The sequence below is a fragment of the Bubalus bubalis genome, chromosome 3 (assembly GCF_019923935.1).
Source record: "Bubalus bubalis isolate 160015118507 breed Murrah chromosome 3, NDDB_SH_1, whole genome shotgun sequence".
Lineage (NCBI taxonomy): Eukaryota > Metazoa > Chordata > Mammalia > Artiodactyla > Bovidae > Bubalus > Bubalus bubalis.
The window spans coordinates 11917772-11934284 of record NC_059159.1 but is presented as its reverse complement, the minus strand read 5'-3'; the positions used below and the strand labels follow the sequence as shown (position 1 = coordinate 11934284).

Below are 16513 nucleotides of genomic sequence, written 5' to 3'. Positions count from 1 at the left end.
TCAGTTATTGACACCTTCTACTATTATCCTGGGGACACGAACAGCAGTGGCCCCAGGGGAGGCTTGGAGGCTAGCCTCCCCTTAGTTTCCATTAGTCTCCCTTCCAAGCTACTCCAAGTGGAACATACAAGAATGTTCTTTATGGGCAATTGACGTGGTCTTACATTTTTATGACACCCTCAGACAGAGTATTTGAGGAGAGGTGAATAAATGGAAAATGAATGAATTAAAGGAGAGATGGTGCCGCCCAGGGCCAGCAACAAAGGGGAGCTGTTAACACTTTGACCTGAAGGGTAGCTGTAGCCACAGGAAAGGCCCATCCTGTAGGAGCTCCGACCTTGGAGGGAGGGACACAGCGACTGGCCAGGAGGAGCCAGGTGATATATATACTGACCTGACTTTACTCCTGCCTGCGCCTCTCATCTGCCGGCTCCTTTTTGGCTGAATTCCAATTAACACGGCACCCATAGGTCAGCCTCAGGCCACAAGGCAGGGCAGCTGGGGCAGGGAAACGGGGAGGTGTCCAGCACCTGTTGGGAAGTGTGAATAAAAGCATCTCAGAAACATTGCTGTTTTGTTTTGTAGGCAGTAACACAGGCTGTAAGTGAAACCCTTGTGCACTCCTATGCTGAGGTTGTTGAGAAATGAGTGGGGCGGGGTTCGGCCTTCCTCTCTGGTGCAGAACCAGTCCAAGCTCTAGGAGTGGGAAGACAACATGTAAGCAGTGAGTCGAACACAGGGCAGAGCAGTGGGTGCAGAGCATGCTTGTCAGTGCACGTGGGCCACACAGTTCAAGTGCCTCCTTCAGGAGGCCCTCCCTGATGCTCTCTTTTCATTAAGCGGCTGTCATAGGGCACCGCTGGGACCATAAGTCCCAGGGTCAGGGACTGGTCTTGCTCACTGTTGTCTCTTCACGTGCCTGCCTCATCCACAGCGCTCAGCACATACTAGAGGGTGGACGGACCTTTGCATTTTGTCTTGGCATGGTCTGACAGGCTTTGCTCTGAGACAAGAGGTGTTTACTCACTTAACACATCTTTTCAGGGGGCCTTTCTCTGCCTGGCCAGGTCTCAGTCCCAGGAGGCTCCAAGGAGGGAAGGATGAGTTCCAGGTGTGAAGTTCGTAGTCCAACAAGTTCAGGATGAGGCAGCTTGAGCCAAGGACCCCTGAAAAGTTTGGGGAGGGGAGATGGAAGGAGGTGGTGCTTTAGGTGGCTTGGAAGGACAGGTAGGCGTTGGAGCACTGGAGAAGGTGATGAAAGGCAAAGGGCACAGAGGTAAAACCTCAAGATCCAAGGAGGTGGTTCTGGGAAATCTGGCTGTGTGTGCACCCCACTACATGGGAGTCAGGGGGCCTGGGCCAAGTACCCCACCTCAGTTCCCCACCTGTCATATGGTGGTAATAACAGGATTATCGGGCAGGTTGAAAGAGACTGTATGTGATGTGCTTAGCACAGTCTTGCACATGGTAATTATGGGCTCAATAAATACACATGAGCTGTCATTATAAGCATTCGTTGTAGTCAAGGAGGTGGCGTTGGGTTTGGCGGGATTTGGGGAGCCTGTCTGGGGGCCATGGGGGTTGTAGAGTGAAGGTGGCCCATAGGGCCACACGGTGGCCTCGCGTTCTTCCATCACAGGTGGTAGGTGTCACTCATCCATCAACCACTCCTTCCTGTGGAGCCCAAGGTGGCCTCAGAATCCTTCTCAGCACATTCTCCAGGCAACCCTCTAATCAATTGCAGCTGGCACATAAGATGACCAATTTGCCATCCCTGACTCGGCTGAGATCAGAAGTTGGGATGTGATGGCCTGAAATCAGGAGTGCCAGTTTCAGACTTGGATCCTCCTTCCAGAGAGGGAGGGAGGAAGGAAGCCGGGGCAGGTGGACGGAATGCTACTCGGGTGGGGAGGGCGTGTCTTTAAGAGCACCTTCTGGCTGCAGGGTTGGGATGTGCAGGTGCCCCTAGTGCTGTCAGAGCGGTCCTGACTCAAGGCCAGGGAGGCCAGGGTGGGGGTGCCTGTCAAGGTCAAAGAGAGACAATGAATCAGAAGGAGTGTGAGAGCACAGAAGCACGTGGCTGCAGGGAGTGTGGGGTTTGGCCAGGGAATTGGCAGAGCCCAGAGGGCAGGAGGCCAGTGAGTCCTGAACAGAAATGGGGAGAGAGGAGGAGCAACTAGAGCTGGTCTAGGGTTTCAGTGACAAGACTTTCCTGTGAACCTATGTTCTGTGCTCCTGGACCACACCTCCTTGTTTTAAAAGTTCATCTATGGACTTCCCTATTGAGCCAATGGTTAAGACTCCATGCTTCCACTGCAGGTGGCACAGGTTTAATCTCTGGTTGGGGAAGTTGTGCACGCTGAGTGATGCAGCCAAAAAAAAAAAAAAAAAAAAAAAATTCATCTAAAAATCCTGAGGCAGAGCACCGATCTCAGTTTTAAAGGTGGATGGAGTTTCCATTTGTGTTCACCATGCAACCACCATCGCACCCAGATGACTGCCCCTTCAGTGTCTCCCCAGTGCCACCTCTCATCCCAGACCCAGAAACGCCTCCCTAGAGATTACTTTTGCCTGATCTTTATATTCCTATTAATGGAGTCACACCACCTGTCCTGAGGCTGTCCTCTTTCCTTAACAAAAGCTGTGTGATTCCTCCTTTGCTATACATGGCTGAGCTGTGATCTTTAGCGTCACCCGGTTTATTCTGCTGTATGGGCATGCCAGTTTATTCATCCAGTGTCCTGTTAATGGACGTGCAAGTTATCTCCAAAATTTAGAGTGTCACTAAATTCTAGTGCATGTCTTCTGAGTTTGTGCCTGGCAGTGGGGTTGCTGAAGAGGCAGCGTTAGCTTTAGTAGATACCACTAGTTCTCCAAATGGCAATCCAGACTGCTTTTCTTATTGCCAGAGTGGGTGAGTTCTGGTGGCCCCAGGCCTGTGTCAGCATTTGAGATTGTCTGTCTTTTACTATTAGCCATTGGGGGTTGGAGGAACTCATCCCACCTCCCAGTCTTCTTAATGCCCCTGTGAATAGAATGCTTACCTGGGTGGGGGTGGTGTTATCCTCATTTATGGGACAAGAGTGGGGGGAGGGTCTGAGAAGTGGAGCCGCATGGCCAGCAAGCCCTGGAGCTGCTTCTGGAGTTCTAGAGTCACTTCTTTCCTCACATCTGAACCCAGAACTCAGAAACTGAAATGTGGTGGTGTGGATAGCCGGAAGGCTCTGGGCTTTGGAGGTCAAGACCGGTGCAGAGCAAGGAGAGCTATGGAAGGGACTCTGAGCATTGGAGGAGGGTGGGGAGCAGGAGGGGCTGTGGAGCCGAGGAGGAGGATTGGGGAGCACAGTGGTGTCAGCAGGGCCAGCACCCAGCTGGTGCACACCTGAGCCCAGGCCCTGAGCTGGTGCAGGGACATAATGGTAAACCCACACAGGCAGGGACCCTGCCCTCACATTAATGACAGTCCTGGGAAGCAGGCAATCAAGGAAATCCACAATAAATACATAATTATAGACTGTGATGAGCGCTTTGTGTTGCGAGAGGGCCTGACCTGGCAATGACATCAGGACTGAGAATGAACCATGTTAGAGATCACATTGCCCCAGGGACTCTTAAAAGAGGTGTCCCAGCAGAATGGCAGGAGGTGGAAGTGGAAGTCCTCAACACCAACAGACAAGCTGCAAGGAAAGGAGAGCCTGAGAGACTGGGGGTGGACCGAGCAAGATCCAACACTCAGTGAGGATTAATGTCCACAGAAACTCCAAAGTAACAGTGACTTAAGCAAGAGAAACATTTCACAAAAAGCCTCCAGAGACTCCACAGTCATCAGGAACCCAGGCTCCTTCTCCTTCTGTCTTGTTGCTCTACTATTCTCAAATATGGAATCTTCCTCATGATCCGAGATGGCTGCTCAAGCACCAGCCATCACGTACATTCTAACAAGCAGGAGAGGAGAAGGGAGAAAGAAGAGCACAGCCCCTGTGTTAAAGACACTTCCCATTGTACATGATGTTGCTGTTCACACTCATTGGCCAGAACTTGGAATAGCTGCAAGGGAAGCTGGGAAATGTGATCTTAACTCTGGATAGACAGGTGCCCAGTTATAAGTTGTGGTTCTATTATTGAGGAAAAAGGGGAAGACATATTGGGGCAACACAGTCTCTGCCGCTGCTGGTAACTGGAAACGAAGAGATGACGCTGAAGGCAACAAATGACCTTTTGTCTCTGTCCCTCTCTGCAGATAGTGCCATTGCTTAGGCCCAGCAGCTCAGAGGCCATGGGGTACACGGAACATGCTGGAGTCTCTACCAATGAACTGTCCTCACATTTCATCTTATTTTCATAGACAGGGAACATAGGTCTCAGGGAGGCAAGTGGCTTATCCAAGGACCTGTAGTTGGGAGATAGGCCAAGAGAAGCAGACCCTGCTAAGAACTTTCCAGATTTCTACCATCTGGTGAAGGAGACTCAAGACCATGAAGCCCCCATCACTCCCTTCCTTGAAGTGCCCAAGGCTGTCTCCCTACTTGTTAAGCAGGACACAGGAACAGCCATAACCACCCTCCCTCCAGACCCCATCTTCTCAGGGAATAGGAGGCAAGGCAGGACCGGAGGCAGGTGGCCAAGCTCTGGGTGACCAGTGTACCCTTGGTGCTGGACAGGAACACAGGCAGAGAGGAGAGGACCTGAGAGCTGGCCCTCCTAGTCCCAGCAACCCCCCCCTCCCCCAACCCTGGCATCAGCCCCTCATCTGGGCTGGAGAGCAGTGTTTCCTGCCCCTCCCCCTGCCCCAAGCCAGAACTGGGTTTTCAGCAGGAGCCGGCTCCAGTGGCTTTCCGTGCCTTCAGGGTTTGCTTGGCCTCTTCATTGTGTACCCTTCCTGCCCCATGATAAAAAGCTGCTGGATACACCTTTTTATGGCCAGGTGGGCTGGGGAGCACCCAGTTTGTGTTGGGAGCACCAGTTGAATTTCAAGTTCAACCCATCATCCCATAGTAGCAAATAAATATAGGATGTTGGGTTAAATTTATCATTTTATTTTATTATATCCCACATGGTGTGTGGATCTTAGTTTGCTGACCAGAGATTGAACTCTCCCCCCTTGCAGAGAAAGCATAGAGTCTTAACCACTGGACTGCCAGGGAAGTCCCAGGATATTGGGTTAAATTGAAATCTTAGGCACTGAATAATTTTTAGTATATCTCTATTACCATGGACCATACTTATACTAAAAGTTATTTGTTGTTTATCCAAAAGTCGAATTAAACTGGGCATCCCGTATGTTATCTGGTGACCCGGTCCAGTCAGAGGTTGGACCTGCTGGGGTCTAGTACCAGGCCAGGAGATACAGGCTTCACCTGTACCTGCAGCTCATGCATCCCACCTGGCTTTTAAAGTAAGGCTATGCTCCTATCTCCAGCTCTCCTGAGAATCCCAGGAGCAGGCCCTGATTGGCTCAGCTTGGGTCACATGCACACTCCAAACTCACACACTCCACAATCACTGTGGGAGAGGCACTCTGATTGGCTAGGCTGAAGTTATATGACTAGAGTAAGGTCTGGCTGCCAGTATGGCTTCTTCCCACTGTGGCTGTCCCTGGTGCCGTTGTCTTGGTCATGGACTATAAAGGAGGCTCTTTCTGCTGGGTCAGGGGCTTCTGGACCACTGGGACACTGGCCTTGGGCAGGCTTCAAGGACTTTGGCATTTCCACTTTGGCCAAAGGAGGGAGGCCTTAGGAGGGAGTCCCGCAGGGCTGGGGTGGTGTGGTTTCCCTGCTGACCCCACGGAAATTTTGATGGCCTGAGCAGAGGCCGCCCTGGCGCTGTCTTGTCCTTGGGCTCATGTCCCTTTCCGGCAGAGTCCCTCCACACCCACTTCTAGCCTGCGTCCATCGGAACTCCAAGAAGGGAGCCACTGCAGGGACCTCGGGGAACCCCAGGCCTGGGGTGTTTTGCCCAGGATCAGAGGGGTCGGCTGAAGGTCCGGTAGAGAAAAATATAATTACCCTGTCAGTGCGGAGTCTCCTGACACTCCCCCTGCTCACCGCCGGCCCCTGAGTCTGTTTCTTATAAGTGAAAACAGATTTCCTGACAAGGGGCAAGATCTTAAACTTGTTCAAAATCTCCCAAATAAAAAGGGTGGTTTTAACTTTCCCCTCTCAGCAAACCAAATCGTTGAGGAGGCCTCTGGACCATTCCATCACTGTGGGAAGCGTTGGGGAGCCTGAGGCTCCTGACTGCTGGGAACCTTAGGGCAGAGGAGCTGTGGGAGGCCTCGGATTTCGCTCACCCCACTGGCATCTGGAGCTGTTTTTCTCAGTGGAGCCCCAGTCCCCACTCCCAGGCTCAGAAAGAGCGGAGTTCCTGCTGGCCTCAGGGCCAGTCTGCCCCAGGGCTGAGAACTCAGGTCTTGAGTTGTTCTCCGCATTGCTGTTTTTCAAGGTGAGGCCAGGGGAAGATGGTTCCTACCCAGCAAAGCCCTAGTTCAGCCTTCCTCTGAAAGCTTCTTCAGCTGAAACGTTTTTCTACAGATTAAACCAGTTAAAGGAAGCAGCTGTGGATGCCCCTAGAAATGCTTCTGCCAGGGGCTGGGTTTCCTGGGAGAGGAGCTCCCCTCCCTCCCACCGGGTCCTTGACCTGGATTTCTCAGCCTGCAGCTGCTTTGTGCTCCCTGCCTGGCGCCCTGTGCACAGCTTCTGGGTTTGCTGGATGCTGTGGTTTCTGGGCCAGCCTTCTTCCCGGCTGGGCTCAGGCTCTCAGAGGGCAGCACTTTGCGTCACCCCCTCCATGCTGCATCATGGTACCTGGCAGAGGGCCCAGCACACAGTAGGTCTTCAGCACATACTTGCTGAAATAATAGACGGATGTTTGGGTGAGCAGACAGATGAAAACAAGTTGTGTTCCTGCCAGGAGCAGATCACATCTGCAGGGGGTGAGAAAAGATGTAGGCCGTGTCCTTCTCTGATGGGCAGGATGGCGGATTCTAGGATGTTTGTGAAGGGTGGGAGGCATTGCCTCCTTCCCCGCCAGCCCTGGGTGTCACCAGGGCTCCTGTCCTTCTCCGTTGAGGGAGATAGGACTGGTGAAGGTTTTCCCTGAACAACGGGCGTTGGCCTGGCAAGTCTGGGGTGCTGGGTCAGTCTTGCTTTTTCTCTGAAGATGGATGCAGTCTGCCTCGGGAGCCCCGCAAAGTCAGGCTGGAAACACTCATTCGAGTAGGCCCCACTGACCCTGAGGTTGGGGTGGCTTGAGATAGAGAGAGTCTGAAAGCTCAGTCTAAGCAGTGGAAGGGGGCAAAGGACACTGTCAGGGGAACTCCGAACCTAAGAAAATAAAAGCTTTTCCAAGCTCTGCATGGCGTCAGGTGCCCACAGCTGTGTCGTGAGCTTGTTCTAAGCCCTTCTCTAGGCCCTGAGCGGCTCACTCTCCATCAGCAAAGTGACAGAACAGTTCTTTGGATGCTCTTTCTGCTTCTAGATGCTGGGGAGGGCCTTGTCCTCAGCCCTGGAGATTTGAGTAGGCTGAAGAGAAGTTGAAATGTGTCTGAACTTCAGAATTGATGGAAATGCCCGGAGAGTGCTGGCTCCAGGCTCCATCCCTTCAATGTAGCTCGACACACAGAAGGGCAGTTTGGAGGCCAGCCTATCCTCTTTAGGCCCGAATTGGGCCCTCCCAGGTCTCTTGACACTCCAGTACTCTTGCCTGGAAAATCCCATGGACGGAGGAGCCTGGTGGGCTGCAGTCCATGGGGTCGCGAAGAGTCGGACACGACTGAGCGATTTCCCTTTCCCTTTTCACTTTCATGCATTGGAGAAGGAAATGGCAACCCACTCCAGTGTTCTTGCCTCGAGAATCCCAGGGACGGGGGAGCCTGGTGGGCTGCCATCTATGGGGTCACACAGAGTTGGACACGACTGAAGTGACTTAGCAGCAGCAGGTCTCTTGAGGTGAGGGTGTGAAGTGGGGATGGGAGCCTCTGAGGAGGAGGTGTCGAGATAGCAGAATGTGCAGTCGGAGCCGCGGCCTGCCCACCCCAGATGGTTCGGTCTAAGGCCTTGATCCCCGTGTTTTGCAGCGGCCTCTTGCTGTGCTGACCAGGCTGGCTAGGTGTGGCCAACTCTTCTGTGGCTTAAGTAACTGACTTCCGTTCCCACCAGAGCTGGTCTGGGCTCCTGGTAAGGAGGGTGAAGGGAGGGGCTCCAGCACTGTCCGTCAGGGCCCGAGTCACCCCATCCGGCATGCCATCGCCAGGCAGGGGAGAGCCAGTTTCCATGGGCTGGACCCCAGCAGGCCTAGTGGAGACTCTCCGGGGGCCTGGGCTGGCCTCCGGAGGACACAGAGCTTGACGAATGAGCCACACTCCTGACAGGCTGAGTTCTGGGAGCTGGGGCTTGGGGAAGGGGCAGCCGATAGGGGGAAGAGGGGTGGAAGGGAAGGAGGGACATTGCCACCCCCGCCCCAGGACACCGCTCAGAGCACCTTCCTCTGCTCACCCCGGTTCTCTTCCTCGGGTCCTCTTTGTCCTAGAGTGCTGGCCCCAGCAGCTCCACGCTCCTCCCATCCTCAGGGCTGGGCCAGGGGCTGTGTGGGGCCCTTAGGGCCCCAGGCTAGTGTGGAGGGAGGTAGGTGTGGCTTTGGGGACCCACCTGGGGCAGCAGGGGGATACATATTTGACACCTAGGTGGCCCCGTGAATATTTGTTGGGGAAGGGCAGGTAGCACCCCTAGTGTACCCAGAGGGAAGCCTCATCAATTCCCAGCTGAGTCACTGGGCAGGCTGGGAGCCCCTGAGTGGAGAAGCTGGGGCGGCTTCCTAGGTCCTGAGGCATCTCCAGGCAGGGGAGAGGCAGGCCCCTGAGGCAGACAGGGGCGTGGAATCCAGCTCCACCGTGTCCAGCTCGGGCCTGTGCGTGTGCCCACATTCGGAGCCCTTTCACTTCCAGTGGGGAGGGTGTAGAGGCAGCGGCACGCTGGGCAGCGTGAGAAGCTCAGCCCAGGGCTCTGTCAGTCAGTCCCTTCCTACCTGGGCAGTGACGTGTGGCCCATGGAAAAGACCCTGGCCCACCTGTGGGTCCAGACATCCCTCGCTACCTCCCACCAACCTCCCCCGATCTCCTCAGCTGGCAAGAGTCGGAGATCCCGTTTCACAGACGAGGACTCTGCGGTCCGGGGCTGCGCTCCCACCGGCCACCCCGCCTGGCCCACCTCCACTCATCCTTCTCTCCGGAGGCCTGAGGCACTCTGACCCCGGGGACGCTGTGGGGGGGGCTCGCCTTGATGATCCCCAGCCTGTCTGTCAGCCTGGAGCTTGTGCACCAGCAGCCCTGTTCCTGTCACCATCCTGGGTCTCAGCAGGTGGCCTGACTTTCAGAGCAGAAATGGCTTGGGAGGGGTGCTGGCTTGTCACGGGGAGTGCTGGGGAAGGGGAGGGGGTGGTGGCAGAGGGTGGGTGGCAGGATGGATGGAGGTCGAGACCCCAGCTTCTCTCTGGGAGGCAAGGGAGCCCTTAGGGTCACCCTTTTGGTGCCGCCTTGGCCTACTTCCTCACCCAGGGGTCCCAGAGGTGGGTCTCTCCATGCCTGGCAGGGCCTCTCGAAGCTGCACAGACTCGGGAGGCCGCTAAGAGCCCAACGGGCCACTGGCCTTTGGCCGGCTGAGTGCCTGGATGACCCCTCGATGGCTAGGCCACAAAGCCGAGCTCCCCTGTCCCCGGCCTGGGTCTGCTCCCCACCCAGCCCCCAGCCACCTCGCCCCAGCCGGGCAAGAACAATTAAAGCCCCTGTCCCCAATTGGTTTGTGGTATTAAAAACGAATTGCGATCAGCCGGGTTGTCATTTCTACCTGATAAAACATCACTTTTATTGATCTCACTCACCCAATGCCATCACTTATCTTGCTTCAGCATTTCACATAATGGCTCGTTTGTCTTGATCCAAGTGCAGTCTCGCATGTTTAACCCTTGGGGATCTGTGGCCTCTCATGTGCCCCTGTCCCTTGCCAGGCCCTGTTCTGGAGGGCAGGAGGTTCTAGAAGGCAAGAGCTGCGCTGAGTTAAGGCAGGAAGAGGGAGGGGTTGGGAGAGGGGAGGAGAAAGTAGAGCTGCTGGGGACAGACCCTCGGAGGCTCACCAGGTCCGGCTGTGGTCCTCACCTGTGTCGCTGTGGTCCTCTGCCTCCTGGCTCACCCCCACCTGCCCACATTCCTGTGCCCATTGGCACGCCTTCCAGGTTCCTGGTTTTCAGGGCCCCCTCACCCTCTAGCCCAAACCCGAACTCCTGTCCCCACCCCAGTCCCTTAGACTCTTTCTCTGGATGCCGATATCTCCCTGAGGTGCTGGTTGAGTCTGACTGTGGGGTCACAGAGGGAGGGATCTCAATCTGATTCTGGACTCCGCCTGGAGACTTCTGTGTGTCCCATCGTCCAGCAGACAGTGTAGACCCGTCCTGCACTCAGGCTCCGGCCCTGGCCACAGTCCAGCTATTGCTTCTGCCCCTCTGTACCTCCTGGCCACCAGCCAGCCATGTTCCTCACCTCCCTGTTCCCTGCCATGGTCCTGCCTGGACTCTGCCTCAGCACATAACCAAAGGTACTTTCAGGCCCACAGGGGTCTCTGCCCAGTCCCCCCTTCCCCAGACTATGGAGGGTCTCTGAGCCAGAAACCATGGTCAGCTAGCACCCCCCTGCTCAGACCCCTTCTGCCGCTCATCCTAGTCCCCAAGGCCTCCTCTGGGCTTGCCCTCTCCTCTCCCTGCTGCAGCCCTTGGAATTGGGCTTCCCTCCTGAGCAGCTGGAGACCTGCGCAGAGTGGGGGCTGCTGACTCATGTACTCGGTGAATCTAAGGGCTAGGTTGTCTGCCTTCAGGCATGGCTGAACCCGGAGCTAGCTCAGACTGATTGTCCCAACTTCTTGCGGCCCCAGGCCTCCTGCTCAGGAGCCCCGTTCTCATCACCTTCCTTTATGGGCTTGGGCCAGCCCAAGGGAAGAACTTGTCAGGCCTCACCTGTCACACCTGGCTGGTCACATGGCCTTGGGCCTTCTGCACCCCAGGGAGGGGCCTGCTCTCTCTGACTGAATCATCCAGCGGAGGAAATGAGAAAGGGGAACAGGGCATGGTCAGGGCTGGCCTGGGGCAGCCCCAGAGTGGGTGGGCTGGCAGCGTGTGTGTGCCCCTGTGCAAATGGTCCGCAGCTCCTGACACCCCTGGGGTCACAGCCCCACTACCCACACTTCTCTGCCTTGACCTGAGCTCCCCTCATCGGGGTCCCAGTCTCAGCTGAAGGGGTCCTCCCCAGGAGGTCTTAGAGGTGGAGGGAAAACAGCGCCCCCCTAGCTAGGGTTCCTGGGGGGCCCTCAGGGCTGCAGCCTGAGCAGAGCTCTCTGGAAGGGGGGCTCACACTGAGATGTACCCCTGCCCAACATCCCCCAGGCCCTGATGGGGGCCAACCATCCATTGAACAATCAGGACTGCTGTTTGAGTGTAACTCCTGCATAGCTGAAAATATTTGTCAAATGAGTAAATTCATGCCTTCTGTGAGGAGAGAGCGTCTGCTGTCCGGTCTGCCCAGACCCCTCCACTCCACTTTGGGGACCACCTTTTCTCCCATGCCTGTACCTTCCCCTCCTCCCTTCCAGGGGCACCCGGCCTGGCCATATGTTCAGGCTGGACATCTGACCCACCTTGGGAGAGATCTATCAAGAGAGGGACCCTTGTCCTGGCGGCGGGATGGGGGGTGGGGGGGCGCGTCTCAAAGCCAAGGCCACTCCAAAGCCATTTTGGTTGCATGTGTCTCTCAAAGGCCCAGCCCCTCAATTCTGGCTGTGCTAGGCTGCTGCAGGGTAGGCCCCACCGTCGCCCCAGTCCCTTGTCTGCTGAGACCCCGGCCTCTGGGGCCTCCAGGGAGTCCCTTTGGAACACACACATTGGACACTGGGGTGCAGTTAGGATTCTGGACCACTGAAAACCTGTACAATAGTTTATATATTTATTCTTAAGCAAGTTATCAATAAAAAATTTAATACTAAAATGCCTTTACATAGAGTTTGCTGTTCATAAAACCTTTGCATTTTTTTTTTCGTTTGTTTGTTTTTAGTGTTTACATTGAAAAAAAAAATCAACCATCCTCTTAGTTTACACATTTACATGAGTCGTGCTTTTGCCAGGTTTAACCACGGGGCGGGGCTGCGCCGTCCGCGCGCACACGGACAGAGGGGATGGGAAGAGAAAGCAAAGGACAGAAGTCCACAGATGAGGGAGAAGAACCGACGGGAGGGCGGGAGGGCCAAGAAAAGGCTGCCTGTTTTGTTCCTTCCTGCCTTGCAGACTGGGGTTGGAAGTAGCCTCAGGTTCTAGTTTCCGCGGCTGGACCTTCCCCACATGCGCCTTGGCAACTGGCCGTGTCCTCTCCAAGGCATCTTTCCACTTCCCCAGCCGCCAGCAGGACCTTGGCCGCCGTCTCCAGGACGACCACCAGGAATGAAATATTGCACTCGAGCCGAGACAAAGGGGAGAGTTGGGGTGGGAGAGGATAGCTGGGGTGCAGGGGAACCCCTCCCTGTCCCTGTACTTTCCTTGGAGCCGCCAGGGCGGGGGAGGGGCCCTCCGTGTGGGCGGGGTGATTTCCTGGTTGGAAAAAAAAGGGGGCCCAGGCACCCGCCGACTTGTTTCCCAGGTACCTGGTGTGGGTCTGTGGGTCACACAAGAGCCCGTGCGAAGGAGCAGTGGCTAGCTTGGGGGGCCTTCCTGGGGCTCTCAGTGAGGCCAGGGCACCCCCAGTGTGACATGGGAGCATGGAGCACTCAGTGCGTTTCTTGTGGGGGAGGGAAGGGCTGTTGGGTCATGGGCCTGGCTTGCCCTGCCTGTCCCTCTTGGCCTCAGGAGAAGTGAAAGGGTGACGTGTTCTCCGGGGTTACTAGGGTGGTGCTGAGGGTCTGGGACACCCATGCAGCAGAACAGTAGTTACGGCGCTGGGCAGAGCAGCGCTCCCTGTACCCGAGGCTGGGGTGTGGGCAGGAGGAACCCTGCTCTGGGCCCCAAGCACTAGCCTGCCAGGCCATCGGCCCTGCCAAGTGGCTGCAGAAAAGGCCCGCAAACCTCCACGTGAGCTGGGGAGGGCCAGTTCCTTTCCTGCTCAGAGTGGAGGCTGGGCAAGCTGGTCATTGAAACGGAAATCAGAAATAACTTGGAATATTCAGGAAATAAAATCAAAACATCACCCTTTCATATTGATAGTTTAAAACATTTGTTCATTTTTGCTTTGTTTTAAACAGAGGTAAGATACATATGGCTGCAGTCACACTTTTGGGCTGGGGAGCCTGCTCCTGGCTTCCCTTCTACCCGCCGAGGGACCCTCATCATCAACCTCCCCCAATACCTTTTTCCCAGGAGATGAATTAAAAGGAAATAAACTCGAGTGTGACTTCCATCTTAGACAGTTCCCCCAAGAGGTCAGCAGGTATAATCTAGGGTTCTGTCTGATCCCTCCTGTGGCCTCTGGCCCCTCAGACCACGCCCCAGCTGCCTCTGTCGTCACAGACGCCCCAGTTGGAACTCAGCTAGGCTGAGGAAAACAGTGCATTTTCAAAGAAAACCCCCCAGAACAAAATCTCTACACACACACATACACAGACACACACACACACACTCACCCACACACACCCTTGTCACGCGTGTGGGGAAAAAAAAAATCCTTTTCCACTTTTTTTCCATAAAACTTCCCCGCAAGGAATACAATATTTACATAGAGAAATAAATAGACAACACACCTGATTTCTGCTTTCCCTGGTGGGAGACAGTCGGAGGTACTAGGGAAAATATGGCTTGGATTCTAATCTCTCGTGAACTGCCAATGCGGGAAAACAGAGAGGGCCGGCGGGTCCCAGTTGGGGGCACAGCTGACCCTCCGCAGCAGACGGATGGGACTGTGTTCCGACGCCTAAAAACTCTCTTGCTTTCCAGGGAAAATAATAATAATAAAAAAAAAGCCTGGATCTTGCCTTGGTGGGTTTGCATATTTGCTCAGACTCGCCCCTCCGAGGTGTGGGCCAGCCTCCTACTCAGAGGCGTGGGGCTGCGTCCTCTTGTGCCTGTGGCTTGCACGCCGGGCACCGCTGGGTGGGTGGGCCACCTGTGGCCATCCGCGCAGAGTCAGCACAGAATGGGCACGCCGTCAGCTGTCACCAGGCGCCCCGTGGTGGGGTCGTAGGTGCCCGCCAGGTAGTAGAGGTCCCGTCGGTCCTGGTACTTGCGGCTCCGTGTCATCTGCTCATACTGCTCGCGCCCTACGACCTGGCACTTGTGGGAGATGGTCTGCACGTCGTTCTCGTCCTCATGGCAGGACTGGTACAGCGCGTTCTGCCGGGGAGCGGGGTGAGGAGCGCCCGGGGTCAGGTCTGGCCTGGGACAGCACACCCCACCCGACCCCGGGACCCTCAGTTCTGGATAGGATTGTAACCGTGTGGAGGGGGAGCCAGCGCCTGGAGCCCCAGCAGGCGGGCAGAGTGGGAGAAACACTTTTTTCTGCACCATCTGCAAACACGGTTCTCAGGGAAGACAGGACAGTGTGCTGGGGGTGTTTAGGGTCTTAGGTTGATTTGGGCAGGCAGGGACCAGAGGGTCTGCTGTAGGGGGCACTGCTGAGGGCAGGACCTGCTTGGTGCTACGTGCTGCCGTGGGTCACAGCCCCCCATGAGGTGAAACTGTCACCCACTCCACTAGGAGTCATAGAAGCAGTCGGGGAGGGATCCAGGTGGCCTGGCTCTAGGCCTGAGCCCTCAGCCATGTTACTCCCTGTGGGGCTCGTGTGACCCTTGGCGCCTTGAGGTGTGGGGACAGGGAGGGGAGATGTTCATTCCCCTTCTTCCCACTGGTGCTAGTTGCTAAGATACCTCTTCCCAAGGCCCCCCACTCTGAGCCTGCCCAGACCCCCGGGACCCCTGCCCCCCACCAGGCGGCCCCACCTTCCCGTCGCTCTGCCGCTTCCCCAGTTTGGTCTCCTCCGGATGGTAGAACCACTTGACCTTCACCACCATGTTGCTGCCCCACGACTCCCACATGCTCTCGATGCGGCCGATGTAGGGCAGGTTGGGCCGCCCGGCCGACAGGAAGACCGCGCAGTCCCCGATGCGAAGCGTCTCCTTGCCCCGGACGATAGCCTTGTAGAACAGCTTCCTGGCCTTCCCCTTCATGCCACGCCTCTGCAGGAGACAGCCAGGGGCACAGGGTGGGCAGGGGACACAGGTCGGAATGACAGAGAGAGTGTGCAGGAGAGACAGATGGCATATCTTGAGGGCGCTTGTGCAGGCCAGGCCCACCTACCTGCGTGGGGTTCCCCGACCACTTCCAGAGCTGCCGGGCGGGCAGGAAGGCTGAGATCTTTGGCCGGTTTTCCACGGAGGGCAGCCGCTGCCTCCGGGACAGCTCTTTGGCTTTGGAGAAGCTCAGGGCCTCCTTGCGCTTGAGCCGGGGTCTGTTGCCGCTGGGGCCCGCGCCCGCTCCCCCACCGGCCACGGCAGCCCTGGACAGGAAGCAGCGCTGGGCATGCGGGTGAGGGCCGCCCCCCTTGGAGCGCAGGGCCTCGGGCTGGGCCAGGAGGGCGGGCACTGGGTGGGTGAGGCATGTCTGCAGCAGCAGGGCGGGGTCCTCCTCATCCGAGGTGTAGGAAGAGCCCTCGTCGTCGGAGGAGCAGAGGCTGGAGGTGGACAGGGAGCCCGAGGAGGAGGAAGTGGACGAACCCGAGGACGAGGAGGACACGGACAGGCGGGCGAGGAAGCGGGAGGGCACGCCGGGTGCCAGGCCAGGCCCGTCCTCCTCCTCGTCTGAGTAGGAGCTGTGGCAGTCACTGTCGCAGGGCAGCGGGTACTCAGCCTGGCCTGTGAACTTGCGCAGCGCCAGCCCCATGGACAGCGGGTGGACGGGTGCCCGCCCCTTCCTGTCCTTGCCCACGAGGGCCGGGTGCCCGTAGCTGGGGCTGGGCAGGGGCCTCCCCGGCCTGGGCCCCGAGTCCTTGTCGCCAGCATGTAGCGCCTTGCAGTTCTTGCTCTTGGGGGAGGTCACGCCCTCGTGGTCCAGCTTGACCAGGAACTCGCTGCCCGCCCGCCGCCGCCCACCCTTCTCAGCCTCGGCCTTCTTAGCCCGCAGCAGTTTGTGGGCACCCCCGGGCAGGCCAGGCCCAGCCCCCCCGACGAAGGGCGCGTAGGAGCTGGCCAGGCTGCTGAAGGAGTCAGCACGGAAGCCGTTGCCGAACACGGGTGGCGCCACGCTGTGCATGGGGAACAGGGCCTCGCGGGCCCGCAGCTTCTTGGCGCTGCCGTTGAGCTGGAAGAGGTTCTGCAGCATGCCTGGCCCCTTGCTGCCTGCTGCGGCCACTGCCTTCCGCTTGGTCTGCGCCACCGCTGACCAGCTCAGCAGGGGGCTGCCTCGGCGGCCCAAGAAGTGGTCTGAGGCACCGGCGGGGGGCTTGGCACCAGAGGTCAGGAGCTCTGCTTTGCCTGGGGAGAGGCCAGGTAGAGTCAGAGAA

General features: G+C 56.9%; 1 protein-coding gene and 1 long non-coding RNA gene across 5 annotated transcripts in view; one reads left to right on the top strand and one right to left on the bottom strand.

The window, feature by feature from the left end:
- The first annotated feature begins 6611 nt into the window (after nucleotides 1-6611).
- On the top strand, nucleotides 6612-9276 carry LOC123332536. Its single transcript, XR_006549339.1, has 3 exons — nucleotides 6612-6825; nucleotides 8075-8174; nucleotides 9119-9276. It is a non-coding gene; the product is annotated as an uncharacterized LOC123332536 (long non-coding RNA).
- Nucleotides 9277-11958: 2682 nt separating this feature from the next.
- BAHCC1 (BAH domain and coiled-coil containing 1) overlaps nucleotides 11959-16513 on the bottom strand; it is a 57210-nt gene continuing 52655 nt past the window's right edge. For all 4 annotated transcript variants that reach the window (XM_006064197.3, XM_044938687.1, XM_044938686.1 and 1 more), the window contains exons 25-27: nucleotides 15313-16484; nucleotides 14955-15191; nucleotides 11959-14349 (exon numbers count right to left, since the gene is read on the bottom strand). In XM_006064197.3, the coding sequence (XP_006064259.3) occupies nucleotides 14143-14349; nucleotides 14955-15191; nucleotides 15313-16484 (1616 nt within the window). In that variant the 3' untranslated portion in view covers nucleotides 11959-14142. The remainder of the gene's footprint in view (nucleotides 14350-14954; nucleotides 15192-15312; nucleotides 16485-16513) is intronic.